Genomic DNA, 23,042 nt, shown 5'->3' on the forward strand with positions numbered 1-23,042 from the left:
TTTAATTCCTGTAGAAGGAGCAGGAGTGCACTTAATTTTTTTTCCAACAGTACGTCTGTATTTTGACAAAATAAATAATGGCATAGAATAATATGTCCTGTTCTGTAATTCATCTGAGGTTTATTTAAACAATTTTCAGATTTTCTGAGGATCAGATGACTTATTATGTCCGTGACAAAACCTCAGAGGTTCTTTTTCACTATGACTTCATGAGGTTTGTTTTCAATGAATAAAAACTGAAAGCAGTCTGAAAAGTGAAGTTTTAACACACTGCAATAAAAAGGCACTTTAGGTTCTCTTCATTTTCTTTATTTTATTAAAAATTGCCCAAAAAATACCGATTAATTATCTGAACATTATTAGTGATAGGCTTCTTGAATATGCATATGTACAAACAGGGCATAAGAATGATAAAATCATAAATACTCTTCCAACAAAACTGCAATATTAGAAGCGAGCACTGTTAGAAAATAAAGATTAACATGAGTTGCTTTTATTCCTGATAAGAAGCAGATTTGGGATCTGCAGTCACTCTTTACAAAGATAAACAAGCTTACTTTTCACACAAGTCCACATCCGTGTTGTTGCTTTCACCTCCACTTTTTGGTTGCATGTAAAAATCATCTCAGCACCTTAGTCTCTTAGGAACCCAAACAATGTTCCTACGATCAAATCTCTCCTATTAGGAAGATTAAAATGCACCAACTCTAATACAGTATTTTCTCTTTACAGAGAATTGTAAAAAGCACCGCGCTATTAGGTTTATGAAGGTTTTTAAGCCATAAGAGGAAGTGCTAGGCATGCTTTAAATCTACATTTCTCTGCAAGCACCATACCCCAGAAAGACAGTCTTACAGTATGTTTATTTCCCACTAAGTCACCCTTCAAAAAGGCACTACAAGTCACACAAAAAGCGCTACACTAATGTTAATGAATAATGTACTAATGCCCAGTTTTAAACATAACATTAGGCCTGACAAGCAGTGGAAATGGTCTTTTAATATCCTTTTATGCCTTTTATAAGTTTGAGGTCACAATTTTAGATTATTAAATATTTACTTAACATGGAGAACTTGCTAATTGAAGCGTTTGTTGTGCAGCTTTTTTCTCGTTTGCCAAAAGTTTCATGCTAAAGGAGATAAAGCGCCATATAGGAGGAAATATCACAACCTGGCAACCCAAATGCTGGCTTGTTCTTACCAGCTTGGCTCGCTGTCTGTGCTTGCTACTTTTGCATGTAGTATGCATACAACTGGGGCGTCGCACTTCACATGTTTTCAACTGTCTTGCTGTACTTGCACCTAGATGGATTAAAATGTACCCTGAAGCAATGCTTGCTTGCAAACGGATTTCTTGCATACCAAGTATGAAAGATTAGGCGTTCTGTAAAGCATTAGTAAATTTTCTAGCATTAATAAGACAAGTAGCAACTTATAAAGCCTTTATAATGGGTGACTTACTGGTGCTATTCCAACTGTTAAATACTTGTCTCCAGACAGAAAACAGCTGGCACCACACTACAGCTGTGATGTCAGTTTGTCACACTGCGTGCCAATCCTTTAACATTAGCACCATCTGAATATTTGGGATAAAAATTCTTTTTCATGTATTTTTGCCCCCACCTACATTCAAACCCCTCCCTCTTCAAATATGGGGCACTGCAGCCAATCTAGCACTGCCATCTGGGCGACAGAGTGAGTAAATTTACCAGCAGTGCTCTGTTACTAAAGCCTCGGATCCGGACAGGCCTCTCGGCACGTACGTCCTCAGTTTCTGGGCTGAGAGTTGAACTCCTGGCAGATGTTGTGGATGATCTTGGGTACAAATTTGTAGAGGTTGTCAAACTCATCCACGAAGAAGGAATGCTCCTTGTCGGGGTCTGTGGCAATGTACTCCAGCTCATCCTGGGCTGCCCAGGCGATGCCGATGGAGTAAGCAATCACACCTAGATCATAAGAAGGGAGAGCAGATTACACACACACACTGTTTTTCACATCAAACAGACAGTAATTGACACCAAACTGTCGACTGACACACAACAGAGAAAACAACTGTTTGCATCATCGATCCTTAACTTCAGCCTTATTTTTCAGATTCTGTTACAGATGATGTCTGACCTTGGCGATGGACCGCCAGTGCCGGCGCCCTGACATCATCATAAGAGCGTCCATCCGTGATGACAATCATGATCTTGCGTTTGTTGGGTTTGGATTTGCTGAAAAGCTGCTCTGCCGCGTAGGTGATGGCAGCACCGGTGCTGGTCCCGCCGCTCCAGTAGTTGATGCGCTTGATGGCGTTCAGCAGCTCGGCTTTGTTGTTGTACTGGCCGAAGGCAAACTCCAGCCTCTGCTCGTAGGTGTACTGCACAGCCCCGACCCGCGTGTCCGTGTCTGAGATCTCGAACTCCCGCGTGATGTTGGCCACAAACTGCAGCACCGTGCGGAAGTTGCCGGTCCCCACGCTGCTGGAGCCGTCTATGACGAAGGCGATGTCGTTGGCGTTGAGGCAGGTTTTGCTGCACACCAGGCGGTCTGTGTCGCACACTCTCTTCACCAGGGGTTGCACGGCTTTCCTCAGGGCAAACCAGCTGTTCACAGGAAGCGAGAAGAAGCCGTTCGTCCGGCACACGGCCTGCGGGACAAAACAACACACCGTGCTTTAAACTGCTTTGATTTCTATCACAAAGCACAGGCACACTTCTGAGACGGCGTGTGTCACCTACCTTGTCAACAAAGTTGGCCTCAACAAGGTTCTGCTTCTCATTGTCGTCGGGACCCTCGATGGTGACGAAGAAGATGTTGATGCCGGACTCGCGTGCGAGTCGAGACGCCTCTTCCACCTTGTCTGTGGGCCAACCGTCCACTAGTATCACAGCCACGTTTGGAGCTCCTCCTCGGTTTCCATTGGCATCACTGAAGTAGTGCTTGTTGATGTAGTGGAGGGCTTTTCCTGTCAAGACACCAGGGGGCAACGGGGAGATTCTTAATGGTTTTATTGTATATGCAAGTCTGGGACAGAAAGCTGAGGAGTATAAAAACAGTCATTTAATCACAAAGCTTAAACTCATCCTTTATGTAAATAATAGGCTGGAATATAAAATGACACAAAATTGACTTTTACACAGAAAATACTGAATGCCATATAAAAACTTTACATAGTAAAGTACATATATTTTGCTTCTCTATGGGATGCATAGCTCAAACTGTGCATAATCACAAAAATGTGGATACCTATCATTTAGTCTATTACAGTCTCGTCGGTGGTCTTAACAATGGCTCTGCTGGAGACTAGAAAGTTTTACAGCCACTCACACTGTTATATGATTAGAGAGCACTTCTGGGCAAACGCAAACAACACTATTTGGATCGGCATGCAAAATTTAGCAAGTCATAAAGGCACATGTGGCAGTGGATGCATGCTGACGCACCAACCAAAGCAGAAAAACCGCAAATGCTCTCTGAAAGCTGCCCCTTAACCGGGCTGCTAAAACCGAGCGCATTTTGGTCAGAGCAGAGGAAAAACACGGCCTACAGGATCAGGACTGTAATTTTGCTAACACTGTCTCGCAGCAAATTTAGATTTAATTCTATACTTGCATGTGAAAATGTGCCTGGCTAGTAAACCATGCGATAATTGCACCCCTTTCCCTTTCACACTTGTGTTTGTAGGCATGTGCTGTGTAGGCTGGCAGCTGACGCAGAGGGTCGCTTACCCACATTGGAGAGGCCTCCTTTCTGCACAATCTTATCTATGGCTGCTTTCAGCTCTCTGGAGCTGGAGTGAGTCTTCAGGCTGATCTCTGTCACAGGGTCATCTCTTCGAGACAAGACAACCAGCAGTTTCACTATTTTTTGTCATCCAAAGCTAGTACAAGATAACACAAAAAGAACAAAGAGGTTACCCGTATTGGATGATGCCCATCATGGGGCCTGCCACACCCGCATTGATGGTCTGAGCCACCTCAGTTAGGAAGTCTTTCTGGATCTTAAATCGCCGCTTTCCAATGCTCCAGCTCCCATCCATCAGAAAGGCCAGATCCACCTTACAATCTGTTACACAAATTCATGTTATTAGATCCAAATATCATGAGGTAGCTACAACTATACACTCAGAACAGCCTTAATTCTTCATGACACAGATTCAAGAAGGAGCTAGAAATATTCCTCAGACATTATTGACACGGCAGCATCACACAGCTGCTGCACATCCATGATGTGAATCTCCTGCACCAACACATCTCAAAGCTGCTTTATTGGATTGACATATGGTGACTGTGGAGGCCATTTGAGTACAGTGAACTCACTGTCATGTTCATGTTAGAGCTTTGTGACACTATGTGACATTATGTTGTGTGTTAGAGGATGAGTACACTGTGGGCATAAAAGGACAGACATGGTAAGCAACAACACTCAGGTAGACTGTTGTGTTTAAGTGACTGCTAGTTGGTACTAAGTGCCCCTCACCACCACCACCACTATTACACCACCAGCAGCCTGATCTTCTGACATGTAGCGGGATGGATCCATGCTTTCATATCCTGTATACCAAATACAGCTCTGCTATGTAAATGTCAGGAAGAAATCAGCAGTTTTCCCATCTTCTATTATCCAATTTTGGTGAGCTTGTGCAAATTACAGCCTCCGTTTTCTTGCTCTGAGCCTACAGGAGTGGCACCCGGTGTGGTCTTCTGCTGTTGTAGCCCATCTGCTTCAAGGTTTGACTCTTTGTGCATTTAGGCTGCCTTCTTGTCAGCTCAAAGCAGTCTCGCCATTCTCTTCTGACCTCTGACATGAACAAGACATTTTCCCCCAGAGAACCACTGCTCACTCGATATTTTCCCTCTTTTGTACCATTCTCTGTAAACCTTAGAGAAGATTGTGTAGGAAAATCTCAGTAGATCATCTGAAATACTCAGACCAGCCCATCTGATGCCAAAATCCATGCAATGTTTAAAATCACTCTCTCCCATTCTGATGTCCGGTCTGATCAGTTCAGCAGGTGGTCTTGCCCTTATCTTCATGCCTAGATGCACTGAATTGCTGCTGTGTGATTGGCTGATTTAATCTTTATAGTAATGAGCGGCTAAGCAGGTGTTTCTATCGAAGCAGTGGATCAAGAGACTTTATGCAATGTTGAAAATAGATTATCAGCGCTCAGCTCAGCAGTTCTGTGCTGTGACTGGCTGCTTAGATCTTTGCATTAATATGCACTTGGACACGTGTACCTAACAAAGTGGCCACTTAGTTTATACAGAAAATGCAACTGAAAGTGTGGGCTGTATTTTCAACTATCTGCCCCAAAGGACACCCAAATTTAGCACCACAACTGTAAGGCCAAATTAAACAAGCTCTGGATTTTATGGATAGGAGACTTCACCACAAATGTATAAAATTGATGCATTTACATGTATTTAAGTTGGGGTTAGGGTTTTATGGGGTTTTATGAGGAAAGATGTCTCTTTAACATGTGTGTTATCCCTCAATAATACAAACACACAGAGTGCATACAGTGAAAAACACAAACACTTCTCGCTACAGTTTCATTGAAGCAGTATGGGGACCATACCTGGGTTTCCCTGTGATACAGGCTCAGGAGCTTTGCGGAGAGGTTCTTGCTCCCTCACACTGAAGCCTGGAAATCAAGAAACAAAAGGAACATTTTAGCTAATAAACAAATACTCTATATTCTTTTATTCCAGGAAAGAAGAAATGTAACAAAAAATAATTGAGTGCATAAATAAACCCGTCCTTTTTAGTCCAATAATATTTATAAGATCCAAGGCAATGCATTCATGCTTTGTAATGGAGCGCACATGTCTGCTTTTGTAGAATAAACCCGGTAGTTTGTTTGGTAAAAATTTCCAGCTGCCCATTTTCTGGAGTCGCCAAATGTTGGCCAGTATTTGTTGTGGCAAATATCGAGCCAAACAGCAACCGATTTTACCCTCAAACAACCACACCATTCGACTCCTTCAATTACAGGCTGAGCAGAAATCCAGATGCTCTTCCGTGGATGGCGTCAGAGTGGTTTGTATTTACAGTGAGAACTCGGGATTTACTGGCAAAGCGACTGTTTTAGGGGAGCGGACAAGCAATCTTACCTAATTCATAAGGTGGCGCTTCTGGATTCCAGGCGTCCACCGGCTCCACTGCGCAGATGACATCACACAAGCTCAGCGTTAGCGCACTTTTATCGCAGAGCAGCAGGTAACAATTTCACAACACTCAACACAAATCCCATATAGAAAACAGCAGAAGTCAGAAACATCTTTTAACTTGAGCTAATGACATATCTTATGTATTTTTATTATTTAGTTTCAATATAAAGCACTTTGTGTCACTTTCTGTTTTTTAAAGTAGGGCTGTTCGATATAACGATATATATATCGGATGACGATATAAAAACGTCTATCGTTTCATTTTACGCAATCGTTTGTTTCGTGGTGTCGCAAAATAAACTGTTTACGGCAATATTTTTTCACCGTTTTGATGGTCACTGTAGTGGCTATATTAATTTCTTAAAGTTCTCTCTTTCTCTTATATGTAATATAACCACACTACGGATGTACAAGCGCCTGTTGTCGTTAGCAACAACAACGGTAACACCATCGCGTGTCCGCTTGTTTATGTACCACATAAACCTTTCACAATAAAGCTCAAGATCCTGTTGAGACTTTTCAAAATAAACTGAATCACGTGAAAGAGCAGATTATTTACGGATGAGAAGTAAAAAAGAGCCGCCAGGTGCTAAAAAATAAACCTTAGACCCAAACGTTAGAACAGGCTTTTCCCCGCAGCACGCCATGTAATAAATACTCACAAAGAAAACAGCGGCCGTTACAACTTATGTCTAAAAATGTATCGTTTCATGCATCTGTTAAAACACTCGACTCCAGCTACATGACGCGCAGCTGGAAACACTTCACGCAAGTCAAGCTGCCCGAGATTCACAGAATTTACAGAAAAATGTTACATTTTTGTGATTTATATCGTTATCGGACGATAGAATTCTTATATCGGGATATGAGATTTTGGTCATATCGCACAGCCCTATTTTAAAGTGTTTTTTTTTTTTAAAGATAGATGGATGGATACATGTCTTTCTGGATGCAAACAGCTGCAGTCATACTAACCCCTCCTCACCTTTAGTGTTGGCCGTATCCATTATTTTACGATCCGAGTCAGCAGGTCGCTGCACTGAAAGTAAATTGTCAGTGATGGTGAACCATGACACACAAGACAAAACCACACCATAGCATTACAGCCTGTCCTTACTGGCTCCATGTTTCATTTGGTTGGATGTGTGGTGCTATTTTTGTGGTACACCCTGAAAATGGCTAAGCCACTCGGTTTTCCAAACCATATCCCTCTGGATTCGGATGCTCGGCTGTGTCTTCAAACAGACGGAACCAGGGCCTGTAATCTTTTTGCACGCCCTTTTGTGTTTTGTCACTGGGCCGTATTGTAAGTGTATTTTTAGTGTGAAAGAAAACAAATAAAATGTGTTCGTTCTTCAAAGCATTTCAATGAAAAGTTCAACATTTTTGTGAAATATGCTGCGCTCTGCATACAAAGCTACTCCCGTACATGTAAAAACAGCTTTTACATGATCCCAACCCACTCATTTAACAACATCAAACCGGAAGGCTTGTTAGTTCCCAAAAATGAAATAAAAGGAAAACACTTACGGTATTGTCCAAGGTTATAATACCAGCGCTCATATTCTGAGATATCAGGCCTGTAATCCCGAGCTAGAGGAGGATGTTTTGAGACCCGTTAGTATAGACAGAACTTCAGAGGGAGAAGCACACATTTTCATGGTTGTGATTGGTTGGTATGTTCTCTCCAACCGATCCCAGACCAGTGAAAACAATGGCTTTATGCAGAATTATCACCTCACATTATTTCGCTCTCACATGCACAATAAACCTGCCCTGCTCTCTTCTCTTTTGCACTTCAAAGAGTCTCCCATATGGCAGGCAGATGGCATGTAAACATAATGTCCCGAGAGACACATTGCATGTACTTACACATGGAGTCAATTTCAACACATACATGGTCAGCAGATACCAAACTGTATCAGTCACATGAGCATGCTGCGTTAGCACATGCAACACAAATGCATACAATGTGTAGTAGCCTGCAGTAAAGAGGCCAATAAAGACAGAAAGAAAGCCGACTTACCTGTAACCTCAGGTGTGCCGGTCTCACTCCAAGCGTATCCTGAGTCTGGAGCTGCATAACTTACATCTGAATGTACAGCAGAGAAGGTGGAGGCATGAGCAGAAAAAAGAGCTACATACAAGCTGCTCAGAATAATTATCTTCTCATTAGCTAATTAGAGTGAACATTTGCAGCCTTAATTCTACCCCATGTGGGCACCCCAGATCTGACAGTTAGTTGATCGAGGTCATTCAACTGAAACTCTGATGTGCAAGTTTCATTGACTGCAACTACATTGTATAAGTAAGAGAAGCATCAGGTGATGTAACAGCTTTACATAAGCTTCGACTGCATTTAAAAGAGCACAGAACACTGCTGGATGACAGTCTGCACCATGATGAGCAACAGCAACCTGTTCCTGCACCAACAGGTGCTCCTGGTAATGATACAAATGGCTTCTGCATGTAAAATTGTCTCAATAAATCAATAAAGGTGTGTTAATAGGGCATCTGCACTGAGTTATTGGTCATGACATTATTGCATAAAGCCATTTTACTCTTGCTTAATGTCAATGTTTCAGGTTTTATCTTTATATCTTACACTGTTTTTACTCATGATGAAATATTGCAGGTGGACCATCCCGTATACTGTCAGTTGACATTTATGGCACTGGAAAAATTTCCTCTATGCAGTAAATGTCCATATTATTACCATTATGATTATCACAACATATTTTAAAGTCCTGATCTGCTATAAAACAACCAGTGAGTAGATCTGTCAGATAAATGAAGCAGAGTAAAAAGTACATTTCCCTTTGTCATAGTAAAAGTGTCATAAAATGAATATACTCAAAGTAAAAGTGTCATAAAATGAATATACTCAAAGTAAAAGTGTCTTGGAATTAAGTAAAGTATGTTACTCTCCAACACATTTAATTGGTTTTTAAGTCTGAATAGAATTGTTCGTAGGTCCATGCAACATACAAGTAAATATGCTGTTCCTGCATTCAGTGTACTCATTAAGGTTAAAACTGTATTCGTTTTTAAGGAAAGGAAAAACTTGCCTACTTGAAAAACAATGGATGGCTAAACACATCTTTATGCATAAAATGTAACACATGTTTAAGAAGTCAAAAAGGTACATTTATAGGTGTGAGCCTATCTACATCAAATAATTAGTGACATTACTTGTAATAAAACTACGGATGATTTGATTTTCATTATTCTAACAGTATGATTTGGCAAAGTGAACCACCAGAAATAAAACAGCTTTCATGTTTTTGCAGTTTTTCTATAAATCATCACCTCTAAAATCGTTTTAACCTAATGTGATCATTTTAAAAATTCATTATACGTAAAGGTTTTCATAGCAGCCAGTGGATTCATGTGCTTCATAGATTTTTCAGGTTTTATTAACATTTTTTAAAGAGAGCTTTAAAGGATGGAGTTGCTTGATTACTTTGAACACTAATCAGTGTTTAGTCAGTTTAGAAAATATTTATGATTTCCACATGTAGCCTGATCTATCTGTTTGCCTTTGTGCTTGGTACCTGCTGGTCGGCGAGCTCCAGGGAACCAATCGGGATGAGGAAAAGAGGGGAGTGGCCAATCCCTTCTGGGTAAAGCTGTACGGAGGGGTGAGAAGATTAGAAAGCTGCATTCAGAAAAGGCATCGGGGAGGCGCATACTTGTGACTCCACAAACCACTTTATTTGTGGAGGTTGGACAAGATGTTTAGCCTTGAGTCAGACAGTAAACATGAAGGAGCCACTCAGACACAGACTGAGTGACCAAAGCCTGCTTTAGGAAACTTTAGCAATTTTTCTTTCTTCCTTAAGGGAAAAGAGAAAAAGGAAGATAAAAAAATGTTTGGATCTTCTGCATTCACACAAGGTTTCTACTTAGAGAGCAGCTAACAACACTGATCGGGTTAACTAGCCTCATAAGGTTAATTGAAATAGGCTTCATTGCCAGAATCCCTTACAGAGGAGCAAAACCATAACAGTGCATTTCATCTGTTTATACTGACTGAGCCATGACAACACACTTCAGCTAACCCCTCTCTGTGGTGGATGGGCAGCTTACACAAACACACAGACTGGGCTTTGAGGTTCCCATCCAGTGGCAGCCAGTAAGCAGGGCCTTTGTTGACCAGGACGGGCTGGGAGAGCCCAGCATGCCGTCCAGTGAAGCGTGGGAGTATTATTCTAAAGTTGGTGTCAAACTAGGGTCAGTGTAGATAGTAGGACGCAGAGATTAGGCTAATCTGGTGCTGGTCAAAGGCCCAGCGCTATACAGCAGACAGCAGTGTTATTTTTTTCTAATGAAGCAGGTGCTTTATAAGGATTGAGTTTAACTCTCTAGATCATAGCCACCTCAGCGATCACCACGGGCAGACGGTCACCACGGGCCCGGGGGTCACTCAGTCTCACTTTGGGTATTGTATGGTATGCCTGAAGCATTACTAACATGTCTGCATGAGACTTGTTGGAAGAGGCCCATTGGACAGAATGGATCTTTGTGGGTGTGAAAGCCGACACATACAAGGCTCAGCTGGATCAAAACTTTTTCACTTGTGTGACCGATAAATTCAAACATCTGTTTGAAGCAGCAGGGTGGCAAAGCGACTGCGGAGAAAATCCTTCAGCTCATAAATCATAGTCCGAAATGTCAAAGTCAGCGAGCATCTACCTTTCAAGTGTGTCCTTGAGAAAGACAGTGAATCCCTGCCGTCTCCAGGGGGTCTGCTGTGAGGCCGATGCTCACCTCTGACCTCTTCCAGCTCAAAGAATTTCCCCTCAGGGATTCAATAAATTTAAAAATTGCATTATTCTCACCAAATGCCCAACTTAACACCTCTTTTCTGCATTGATCAACATCTCAGTGGGTTTAGGTTTGACCTCAGATCATCAAACCTTATGATCAGACATCATTTAAACTGGACTTTAGGAAAATGTGTATAATTTTAGGGATCCATGGTTTTGCATTCCTCGGAAGAAAAACAGAAGCACATTGCTCAGTGAGCCAAACCTCGCCTGGTTTGAATGGCAAAGAGCTTTCTATTCTTGACAAGCTACTCAGCGGACCCAGGTCCTGCAGCACTGTGGACTGGCTCAGACGTCTCTCTGGGAGCAGCACAAGGCCACTTGGTGCTACTGCTTTCATCTCTCCCTCCCTTTCTCAAAGTATTTACAAGGGAGGGGAAGACCCCAGACCAGATGGGATCTGTCATACATTGTTATTACTGTACTGACAGAGCACATTTCTCATCCTGGTCTTAGTTCAAACTGAAAGTTATTCTGGACTTTGTGAAAATATGGCATAAATATGGCATGGCAGTGATATTATATCATCTCTCACCTTTAAGGTATATAAACTTCATTCTTTACTGCTGGGTACGGTGAAAGTTGAGCATCTTTGATTTCCACACCTCTTTTAAAGAAAGCAGGCTCATGCATTGAACCATAGCGTCCCACAGACGGTAAACATTAGTGCTGCTTTATAAAACATTTCAAACAGGGTTTTACTTCCATAGTTCTTCCCCTGTTTGATCTGACCTGTATATGTACTACGTCAGTGCATGAGCACTTTGTGGACTACCACTCTGGATCTGGAGATACTTACCAGGGTTGGACTGGCTCATGGTTGGAGTTCGCTCAGGCTGGGCAGGCTGAACCCTGTTAAAACCTATTTGTAGCAATGAGAAACAGGCAGAACGAGAGAGGGAGGAAAAGGAAGGGGGGAAAGGGGAAAGAAGAGCGCTTCAGTTCTGGGGCTTCATCTACAAATACAGCCCAGCTGCTTTGCTTTGAGTGAAGCTGAAGCTTGCCCACAGCATGATATCGAAAACAATAAGATATATGCTGGGTGTAACTATTCCTCGTTTGCCTCTTTTCATGTTGGAAAATGAAAATATGAGTAAGAGGATGTGCCTGAGGGCAGAGAACAGCAGTTATGGTGAAAGGAATGTTAGCTGAGATGCTTGATAGAGCGGATTAGTGGTGACCCTGGGGTGAAGATCACAGGAGCTTATGAGTGTCAACACCAGGGTCAAACTTACACCATTCATACTTCTCCTGGATTCTTTTTCCAACAAAGACATCAGTAACCCCTGTTTCTCTTGACCCCAGCCCCACCAGCTCCATCAAGCCTACCTGTTTGTAGCTCTGTACATGTGTCTATGTGGGTGCTAATGACAAGGCTGACCTGCACCAACTGGTGAGGATGGCTGCCTCCGGACAGGCGACCCTGGCTCTTGTTTGTGTATACCTGAGACCACAATGAAGAAAGAAACATATAACAAGAAAGCATGAATATAATAAAATGACACCACATTTGTATGTTATTCATGATATGATAGGTTTGTAACGCACCCCCTCAGGGCATCTATCATCTTCGGAGTTACCTGGTTTTGGTTTGGTTTTATTAGTTTATCTTACTAATGTTAGTTTAGAAAAGAGGCCTGAATCTTATGCCCCACTCTGTGGTTGGTTCAGGGTCCCCCTTTTCCCTTTTCTGTGTAGTCCATCTTTGCAAATAATTTTATTTCCACTAGTGCTGTTAAAATGACGTTAATGCCATAACCGCATTAACGTGGCAAATCGCTAACGGAGATTTGCCACGTTAATGCAGTTATGTCATTTTAACGAGATTAACGCTGACAACACTAATTTCCACAAATAATCCAACAAAACATTTGCTGACCTGCATCAGTCTTGTGCCATCTTATTCGGCAGGCTCCTCTGAGCCATCAGTTTACAGCTTGTAAAATATTTGGGGGCTCATTCAGGATAGCTAGTGGATTTTGCCAATAAACACAAGTTGAAATGAATATGAAGCGAGTAAACATATTAAACAAGAGTCCTTTAAATCTACTAAATAGTTTCCAACACAATATACTTTGAATATAGTAGCAGTTCAAATAGTTCATTACTTGAACAGGACAGCAGAATCCGGTCTGGATGTTGTTAGAAAATTATTGAAAACATATGTGGAAACAGGAAACAGGAAAAAACAAAGTAAAGGAAGACAGAGGAAATGTGGATGTAGGTAGAATAAGATAGAAGACATCAAAATTAGAAATCTGTTTACCTGCACTGGCACGTTGTGGAACTCTATGTGAATAGGAACCTCCTCTGAATACTTTGAAGAAATGCCATGGTTTAGTTACATTTGAATTGCTTGCTTGAAAGACTTTCCATGAGCTGCACACTGAGTGAGAGTGTTCACATACCTTGGCTGGGACTCTTTCTTTGACCACTCTGTGACTGTCCTAACACAATATGACACAATGTGGGCAAATTTAGACATAAATCTATGTTTACATGTAAGTTACCAAAAAGATTAGTGAACTCTTTATTATTTTTGAATGGACTATAACCCAGTAGCCCCAGTCATAACATTCCTGTTTTAAGTTTTCTACTTAAAACAAGTTAGCTGATCTGAACTTCACTACACAAGTTTGCCACTGACAGTGACAAACTTGGTTTGAATGCATGACCACTGACGGCTTCAAGAGACAATATTTATGTGAATATTTATTCCTGCGTACCTTAAAGCAGCTTGAAGCAACACCACCAGAAACCCTCACACCACAAAGACAAATATTGTCAGTCCCTCTTTGCTTCCTTTTACTTACTTGAATTTGAAGCTGCCGCATGGGCAAGGTATGGGTGAATGCTGCCTGGATGGAAGAAAGACAAATGGAGTGCCGATATGGAGTGAAGAGAGATAATGTTACAGAAAATGAAAGGGAGAGAAATAGCTGGAAGGTTGTCTGGCACATAGCCCATGTAATTTGCACACATACCTTATGATACTGTAGCATTGTCTACTCACTATCGCTGTATTTCTATCCAAAACGGGGCAGATGACTCAGTGATTACTGTCTGATAATCTTTTCATTTAATGAGAGTGATGAAAGGTCTGCTGATCATATATGCTGTTAGTAACTGAACAGCATCATATTAACTTCATCGCAGAGCAGATATAATTTGTCTTAATTGCAGTTGTCGCTTGCAATTACCATCTGCAATCATCCAACTTTATTAGTCAGCTGCACACTAATGAATGCTTCTTCTGTTATTTGTAGTTACTGCTAATGTTATTAGTTAATGTCAACTTGGCAGCGCACAAACGATTTCACTCTTGGTACAGAAGTCATTTAAGTGTTTGCTTCATTCACCTGCTTCCCTCACTTTATGTACAACGGGTCGAGCCTTGGTAGTAGGGGGTGGAGGTGTAGTGGTGGAAGCAGTGGTGGGAGTCGGTGTGGTGGTAGTGGTCGTGGTTGGTTCAGGAGTTGTTGTGGTGGGTTCAGGTGCTGTTGATGTTGGAGGAAGCATCGTGGTCTCCTTTTGATCTAAAAGAAAACAGACAAAGGCAGTGGTGCACGATGAAGATGGATAGAGAGGAAGAAGGTCTACAGTAACTTCTGTGTTGTAATGCATTCTTAACATTCTTCACCAGCCTGCAGCACTCAGCCTGAGCAAAGCTCATCATGCCAAAGTCAAGCGCCGGGATGTCTATCTACTAACCTTTTGTCCCCAGAAAGCATTGATCTGGTGCCAACAGATGCTTTGATACCAGGGTTAACACTGAGCAAGACTTGGTTGGAAAGCAAAAGTTCTACATGCTTTATTTTAATATCATTTTGGTAGTTAAATAGTATTTAAATGTAAACACAATTACCAGATAATTTATGCTATGCACCACTATTAGATAACAATAAAGATGAAAATATCTATCTTTAGAAATTTAGTACCTTCACTGCTTGTTTGAGAATCTTTTAAGTTCTCATGTTAAATTGTTCTGACCAGCCATCTATCGCACATGGTGATACACTATATTGCCAGAAGTACTAACTGACCCATCCAAATCATTGAACTCAGGCATTTCAATCACCTCAATGGCTACAGGTATATAAAATCCAGCACCTAAGTATGCAGACTTGTTCTACAAACATTTGTAAAAGAACAGGTCGCTCTCAGGAGCTCAATGACTCGAGCATGGTCCTGTGATAGGATCACACCTGTGCAACAAGTCCACTCATGAACTAAATATTTCACAGTCAGCTGTTAGTAGAATTATAACAAAGTAGAGGTGATTGGAAATTACAGCAACTGAGCCAAGCAGTAGTAGGCCGTGTAGCATCACAGAGCGGAGTCAATGGATGCTGAGGTGTATAGCACGCAGAGGCCGCCAACTTTCTGCAGAGTCAGTTGTTATAGACCTCCAAACGTCACGTGGCCTTCAGATTAGCTCAAGAACAGTTTGTAGAGAGCCTTATATAATTGGTTTCCATGGCCAAGCAGCTGCATCCAAGTCTTCTATCACCATGTACAATGCAAAGCGTTGGTGAAAAGCATCCTGCCACTGTCAGCGGAGTTGTGCTCTCTGGAGTGACGAGTCACGCTTCTCCATGTGGCAACCCAATGGATGAGTCTGGGTTAGGCCAAGTGTAAAGTTTGGTGGGGGGGAATTTTGGTGTGGGGTTGTTTTTCAGGAGTTGGACTCGACCCCCTTAGTTCCAGTGACAGGAACTCTTAGTAGAACTTGACTGGCCTGCACAGAGTCCTGAAAACCTTTGGGATGAATTAGAGCGAAGACTGTGAGCCACACCTTCTCCTCACCATCAGTGTCTAACCTTAAAGATGAGCTTCTGGAAGAATGTTCAAAAACTCCCGTAAACACACTCCTAAACCTTATGGAAAGCCTTCCCAGAAAGTTTGATGCTGTTATAGCTGCAAAGGGTAGACTGACATCATACTAAACCCTGTGAATTAAGAATGGGGTGTCACTCAAGTTCATATGTGTGTGAAGGCAGACAAGTGAATATTTTTGGTAATATTGTGTATGAACCTTTGAAGTTTACCCAAAAAACATTTAAGTTTCCTTAATAAAATTATCAGAAAAAAATGCATGATACCAATCCTTTTTTTCTGGTACTCTATATCTGAAACTCTCTCAGCTCATGCACTGAAAACATGAATTCACATAAAAACTTGCTATGAGGGTAAAAATAACCTCCTCTCACTTGTTTTCACATAGGTCGGTCTTGAAGGGACGTAATCCAGAGTAGATGGGTAGATGACTCCCTTCTTAGGCTTGCCCACTGAAACACAACAAAGTTGGCATTTAGCTGGAGAGTGACTTCTAAAGAACTGTATTTAACCTTGTTGACTTTATACCCGAGACAACGAATGATTCCCTCCATTTAGGCAGAGACAGAGAGCGCACGCCGTTGGAGTTGCTGCCTTTGTAGACATTCTGTCCAGCCATCTTCCTCACTATCACCTTTCCTCCTGAGTTGGTGATTACGCCACTGTGGAAACCAATTTTTTACTGTTAAATGATAGTTTTGATTTCACCCATTCATTTTTTTTAGAGTCATCACTCCAATGCTAACCTGTGGATGGCTGCATTGCAGATGCTGGAGATGGAGGCAAACACTCCTGTCCCATAGACTTGCTGTCTGGTTTCCCTACAGCGTGGGGGACATTTTACTATGAACTCTGGGAGATTGACCTTTCCTGCTCTGACATCGCACTCTACAGCTGGAATCACTGTCAATGAAAGAAGAAAAGGAAGACAGGATCATAATGTTTTTAGATTTCATTTCCAGACAGTTTTGCTTCTTTCATAACATTTACTTACATTTTATTGATTAATCAAGAATAAAATTGTCCCTTGAAAGTATTTGTTGATTATACTTCAACATGTAATTCAGACCGTTAACATATATAGAGTAAGAAGCTGTAGAAACAAACGTTTGGCGTAAAAACCCACATTTTTAAGCCAACTTCAGCCCAATTTTAACCTCAGCTGCTATACACACAGCTTTTTGCCTGCAAACCAATGCAGTCATACAATATTCTTTAATATTATGGGTTTATTTTTGCTTGTTTAGTGACCCCTAACTGAAGCAGAACACTGAGGCTTGTTCGGCAACGATGCCTACCTTGCTTTGGTTTGTTATTCTTTGGTCCGTTAGGCTTGGCCCAGCATTGGTAGGACAGGAGGAGCGCTGAGGGTGAGGCAGAGGGAGTTTCATGTAACAGCAGACAAATGATCATAATCATCAGTATGTTTACTGTACACACAAGACCTCAATGACAGAGGAGACTGCTATTTGATGGTGTTAATGTGCAGAAAGCCTGATGGAGATATTATAGTAGTCAACCTTGATGTATTTGAAAACAGTATAGCCTGCAGACACAGAAATGGGTTGCTCACCAAGGCAGATGGCAGTGAGTGATGCTCTGATCATGATGGACAGTGATGTTTCAGCACGTTAGCCAGACGTTCTTGTATAACCTTTGCAAGGGCAGAAGGAGAAGAAGGAAGTCAAACTGAAACTTTACGCTTACCTGCTGAAAGCAACTTTGGACCTTTCACTCAACAGGCCTGAGAATGACAAATGCTGTGTCTGCTAAGAACAAAGCAGAGAAAATGCATGCTACTGAGGCACACCCTCTCAAACATTTTTGATAAACAGCAGGCCGATTATGGAGTGGCACTACACAAACAGCTCAGTATCTCATCTACTGCCTGTAAAGTCAAGGTGGCCAGATGAACATTGCACTGTCTCAGTCAACTCAGACACTTTACATTAGTTAAAGTCAGTATTTCTTTCTAGTTTCTCCAGTTGGAAAAGTCTCAAGATTTACAGCAAACATCTGCGCACAGTCAAAAAAAACTGCATGTAAAAGTCCGTGGAGGCAGACTCTATTAGAGAGCGCACACGGACATAATTTAATGCGATAGGAATGGGGGGACATGTTCAGTCAGATGGCTTTGTTTGACAGCCACATCAAGCTGGATCTTTGTCTGGAACACTGTCTGTTTACAGTAAGAAGAAAATTTCTTTCAGTGTCTGTCATTCTGTCCAAAGTAAAGACATAAGTTGAAGCCTGCGTTAACAAGATCAGATGAGGACCGCCAAGCAAGGTGATATTCTGCACTTTGCGTGTCAGCTGTAAAGTAAAGATCGCACCGGTGGTAACTACAACAACAAGGTCTAAAATAAAATGGACCACCACTGAGATTCTTTAGGATGCACAACATTCTAGTTCATGCAGTGTACAAGAGCTTTGGGACAGCACTACATACTGAAGTCTCCCTCTTAACAAAGGAATAATGTACCTCTTAACAGGGGTGGCGTCATGTCTGATCTCTGAAAGCAGGGTCAAAACTATGTTATTTAAAGTGAAGTGCTGCATATTAGCAGAACTTTACTATTACATGAGAACGTGTTTAAAAATACACCTGACTCTGGTTGATGATTGCTACTACCTCAGGTCACGTACTGAGGTATCACTGACAACATGTCAAACTGTGGCCACACTGAGCACACAGGTTCACAGAGCATTTCTGAAAAGACCCTTTTCAGTGGTGTCATTTTTCACATGAAATAGTGTGTAAACACATGTGTTAGCCATGACATTTAATAATGAACCTCTGTACCTGAATATAACAGAACCTTCTTTAATGTCATTAGGAACGCCTGTGTTTACCTATTCCACGTGAAAAATGGCTTCTGTGAGAAAGAAGACTTTGGCTTCGGTGGTATTCCTGTGAGTAGAGGTCTAAAACCGGGGAAATAAACTCTGGCTTTCTTCCTTTTCATGGTAATGGGCTTGTTTTATTAAAGATTTTTTTATAACCACATTTTAATTATTTATTTATTTTTAATTATTTTAATTATTGCTAGTAGATCAGTTTGATACATGGGAAAGTTATCTGCTATTAGAGGTTAGACATGAAAATTGATGAAGCCTGAACTAGCTACTGGTTAACGTAGCATAGCTTAACATGTGTGTGTGTTAACTCAGAACCACAGAACTTAGTCAGGCTGGTTTTTGTAACTATCCTAAAGTGATAGCAAAGTTTCAGAGTCTTTAAACCTTATTTTCTTGTTATCACTGGACTTAATTTGGGTTTTGTTTAGCTAGCTAAGTCCATCTCTTTCTAGTGGTTATGCTAAGCTAACTGGTTGTTGACTCAAGCCTTATATTTACCAGCAAAAACCCACCCTATAGGCAGTTTTTGCCAGCCCTGGGGTGGTTTTTCAAATTCTTCATTCCTTCTTTAGTATAACTTGAACAAAATTCTGCCACAGATACAAATTTTGGTGATCTTTAGGTTATGTATGTTTAATGTGCCATGTGAAACAAATACAAACAGAGAACACAATTTTACACTCACAGGGGGATGAATACAAAAATCAAAAGTATTGGGATTTATACAAAATGTTTTTTAAAAACATAAATTATTAAAGATTGCTATATGTGTGACAATGTTTGTGCAAAGCTTTGTTGAGGCTGGCCCACCTCTTAAGGATTAAATAGGATACATACAGACTTATATGCCCATATATGCTCTGATCATAAAAGTAAGATAATTATATCGGCATAGAAAGCTTTCAGTCATATGACATGCGATTTCAACTTCATATCAAAAAAGACAAAGTGTGAATATAAGGCTTTCCCCCCCTTTTTCCAGAGACAAAAACAGCAAGAATAAGAGATAGCTTATACTCAAAATAAGCAGAATATAATATGTTTGATCATCTAATTATGCAGAAAACTGCTGTTACTAAATTATATGAATATACAGGCAACCTGCCCTTACTCATTTCCCTTCCAGCTTCAGTCCAAATTATTGTTGGATGTTGACTATGCTGCAGTAAAGTGATATCAATGTTTTAATCTCAGTCCTACAAAAAGAGAAAACATTTTCCCAGAATGCTAAAATATTTCTTACAGACTCAAGAGTGAATTATCAACTGCTTCAGCACCATCCTATGCTGCATTTCCATCATATGTTTAATAAAGAAAGATGTGCTTGTCAGGCAAACTTAGGTATGCTGTGTAAATATCCTTGTAACAGTCTTGGAGTACTAAGATGCCGCAAGCCATTCTCTTCCATAGCTCTCTATTAACTCTCTACAAAGGTTGCGGCACAAAACAGTGTAGCTTGTTGAATAAAAACTAAGATCACCAAATCTTTCCTTAGTGCATTCATGAGCACTGACATGGTTTTTCCACAGTGCTGTGCTTTGACAGGTAGGCAGATCACTGATGCACAGTTGGGACTACAATTTTTCCTCCCGAGTGAAGAAAAACGAAGCTGGAAACAAGCTGGGACAGATATGTGCATCTACAGTGCAGGAGTCAGATCTGCAGTAAGAGGAGAGGTGAGTAAGTGCACTTTCATAAATGAAGTGAACTGCTGATCAAACAGATCAGGTGTAAGGCTGCAATCTCCCAATTTTACAAATTTAGAGCGACAAATTAAAAAAACAATCAAACAAAGCAAAAACGTAATTTAGTGTTTATGCTTCACTGAGAAAAAGGATGACATCATAGTGGAAAAAATGAATGACAAACAAAAATGATGATAATTTGGAATTTGTGTTCTTAGTGTGAGCGTCTAAATGCCTCCTTTTCATGGCAATGAAATGGTGGGCAAATGATATCCTTTGACAAACACTTAGGGGAGTTTCCTGTACAGTAGATAGTGAATCCTCAGAGACTTGCAGAGACACAGTCTTGCATGCTGACATGCACATGCACACACACGCAAACACACTCTCTATTAAAGAAGCTAAAATAAACAAAGATTTGGGATAACTTATCACATGCTCAGATAGCTTTGGAGAATGCTTATTTAAGGACTTTCAGACATTTAGCATCGAGTCAAATCACAAACACATTGTCCTACATACTGCTGAAGTGCCCTATAGTTTGCGTTCGCCTAAACTTTAGATAAAACATGTGTAATTTAAATAGCCTAGCTTTGCCTCTGAGGTTGCATCAGCTATATTCTCGGTCGTCATTGGGATCTCCAGCATCTAATTTCAGCTGGGTGGGGATACAAATCAAACAAACCATTGACATGGTAACAAGTATGAAAAAAGCTACAGAAAAACCAAAGTGATTTTCACAGCCACTACAAAGGCTGTGCATGAGCCTTAGTCACTTTGTAGAAAGCAAAGCAGCTCAGACAGCTCACATAGTTTAAGGCATTAAAGTCCATTTCAACTAACACTGTCACTACAATGTGGATTACCTGCACCGAACAGCCTTCACCAAGATTACACAGTGTCGAGCTGTTTTGCACGAAACCAGCTAATCTGATGTTGCTAGTGAAATTTAAAAAAATTCAGCTGCTGTGAAAACTTTCACAATGCATAAAGCAGGAAAAAAAATCCCATCTTGCAGGAGCAGCACAGGTATACAGTGGATGTAATGTAAACAGTGGCTGTCTGTGGGTACTTCAAAGACCAGCACATAATAGGTTTTGGAAGCATAGGTACAGACCACAAACACTTATAACTGGTGCATCTGAGTCTTCAGAGTGCTTTTATTGAACTGAAAGCACTCAGTTGTTGTTTTTTTCCTCTAATGCAGCTTCTGTCAAGTAAAAGGTACTTCTTTATTTCAGCAGTGCCACATTTCTAGGCTGGAGTGACCTGTGCAAATGCAACAAGGGTACACACTAAAAGGGACTGAGGCTTATTTAAATATCACGACCAGCTGAGAACTTGCTTTCACCAAGTTCCTGGGTGATTGCATGCCCAGAGCGAGAAAGTATTTACACGCACACCCGTGCCAGGCAGTGTTAAATCCCACCCTTCACAGGTGTCAGAATTGTACTGTAAGCATGCTGGATGTGCCAAGTGTTGTAGTAACAAGCCAACTAAGGAACCATAAGAGAGAGATCAAAATCAGACACCAAGGAAAGCCAACATGTCTCTACAAGGTCATTTCTGTAGCCTTTTGGGCTGTGCTGCTGCTGCTGACTATTTGTTTATCCAGCACAGCACAGGCTGAATTACTTTAATTCTTGGCACTGGCTTCAGTGCAAGCCAGAGCCTGTTTATGTTCTGCTGCTGGACATACTGTATAGAGACCACCTGCCCTTAATCAGTATGTTTCAAACCAAACAGAACAGAAAGACACAACACATAAGAAGATAACGTACAAGAAAGTAATTCAATAGCTGAAAAATTCTTGCAGCTGCAATAATTTAAAGCTCTGGCAGAATGATTCCTTTCAGGATAAAAGCTTGGGTAACTTAGATCCTTGTGTTTTATTTTATTTAAAAAGAAAAAATAAAGAACTTAAAAAAAATAATTTAAGCAGCACTAGGTTTATTCAAGCAACTTGTTAATGCAACTTTCTCATGAAATAACATGAAAATCAAAAATCGAATCAAATCAAATAACATGCGATGTTGATTTAAAATCCCCGACAGAAAAAAATAGGACTAAAACGCGTTGGAAGCCAATTACGCGCGTCGTTTAAATAATTCCTATGTGGAGCTGCTTGTTAGTTCTGCGTTCAAAATTCCCATCCTCGCTGAGTAATGATGTGTGCTTACCTGATTAGGTATAATAATCCTCCGAGGTTTAAAGGGGTGATTCCCAGCGCAGGTTTCCTGGATCCTTACTCTTTCATTGAAAAGCAGTTTAACGCGTGTGCGAGCGCTCTTCCACCTGGAGTTTTTCCTCTGCCTGAGCGCAGCGCTCATTAAAAGTGGAGAACGGGACGGGGGCGAAGTTTCTCCTATTTGCCCGTCCCACTTCAGGCTTGCAGCTCTTCACCCAAGCAGAAGAAGTAACCCGGGGCCATCGAGACAGCGCGCAGACAAGTGTTTTCTCTCTCTCTCTCTGAATCAAATGACGCACTGCCTTAGTAAGCCCACTGAGGGAAAAAAACAAACTATGATTCTGACTATATGTTCTAAAACTCATTCATCCCGATTACCTGGCTGACAAATGAACCACCTAAGATGAGTGTGTCATCTCTCACCAGAGCAATCATTCCTCCACAAATAAACCGATCAACACCTGTTTAGGAAACACTTCAAAGTTAAA

At 41.1% G+C, this 23,042-nt stretch overlaps 1 protein-coding gene across 5 annotated transcripts; it reads right to left on the minus strand.

Annotated features, from left to right (window-relative positions):
- Nucleotides 1-293: 293 nt before the first annotated feature.
- Nucleotides 294-22,789, minus strand: vit (vitrin). 5 transcript variants are annotated; one of them, XM_005742457.1, is made up of 23 exons: nucleotides 22,547-22,789; nucleotides 17,396-17,476; nucleotides 17,121-17,186; nucleotides 16,569-16,725; nucleotides 16,351-16,484; nucleotides 16,197-16,274; nucleotides 14,346-14,522; nucleotides 13,800-13,844; nucleotides 13,395-13,433; nucleotides 13,253-13,303; nucleotides 12,368-12,430; nucleotides 11,786-11,848; nucleotides 9,712-9,786; nucleotides 8,184-8,249; nucleotides 7,688-7,750; nucleotides 7,143-7,196; nucleotides 6,101-6,148; nucleotides 5,566-5,631; nucleotides 3,902-4,049; nucleotides 3,713-3,816; nucleotides 2,723-2,949; nucleotides 2,118-2,631; nucleotides 294-1,945 (listed from the first exon to the last, which is right to left on the minus strand). In XM_005742457.1, the coding sequence occupies exons 2-23, from the start codon at nucleotides 17,427-17,429 to the stop codon at nucleotides 1,767-1,769; spliced, it is 2,451 nt and encodes an 816-aa protein (XP_005742514.1). In that variant the 5' UTR covers nucleotides 17,430-17,476; nucleotides 22,547-22,789; the 3' UTR covers nucleotides 294-1,766. The 5 variants fall into 5 exon arrangements, with proteins under 5 accessions (XP_005742514.1, XP_005742516.1, XP_005742515.1 ...); XM_005742459.1 differs by lacking the exon at nucleotides 11,786-11,848; XM_005742458.1 differs by lacking the exon at nucleotides 7,688-7,750.
- Between the last annotated feature and the right edge of the window lie 253 nt (nucleotides 22,790-23,042).

The sequence above is a fragment of the Pundamilia nyererei genome, unplaced genomic scaffold (assembly GCF_000239375.1).
Source record: "Pundamilia nyererei isolate P.nyererei 1_Seehausen unplaced genomic scaffold, PunNye1.0 scaffold00120, whole genome shotgun sequence".
NCBI classification, from domain to species: domain Eukaryota; kingdom Metazoa; phylum Chordata; class Actinopteri; order Cichliformes; family Cichlidae; genus Pundamilia; species Pundamilia nyererei.

Coding starts and splice junctions, on each gene's coding strand:
- vit (XM_005742457.1), bottom strand. CDS start 17,429: ATGATCAGAGCATCACTCACTGCCATCTGCCTTG. Junction 13,304..13,394: donor AAGAAAGAGTCCCAGCCAAG/GTATGTGAACAC, acceptor ATTTCTTCAAAG/TATTCAGAGGAGGTTCCTAT. Junction 12,431..13,252: donor TCCACAACGTGCCAGTGCAG/GTAAACAGATTT, acceptor TTGTGGTCTCAG/GTATACACAAACAAGAGCCA.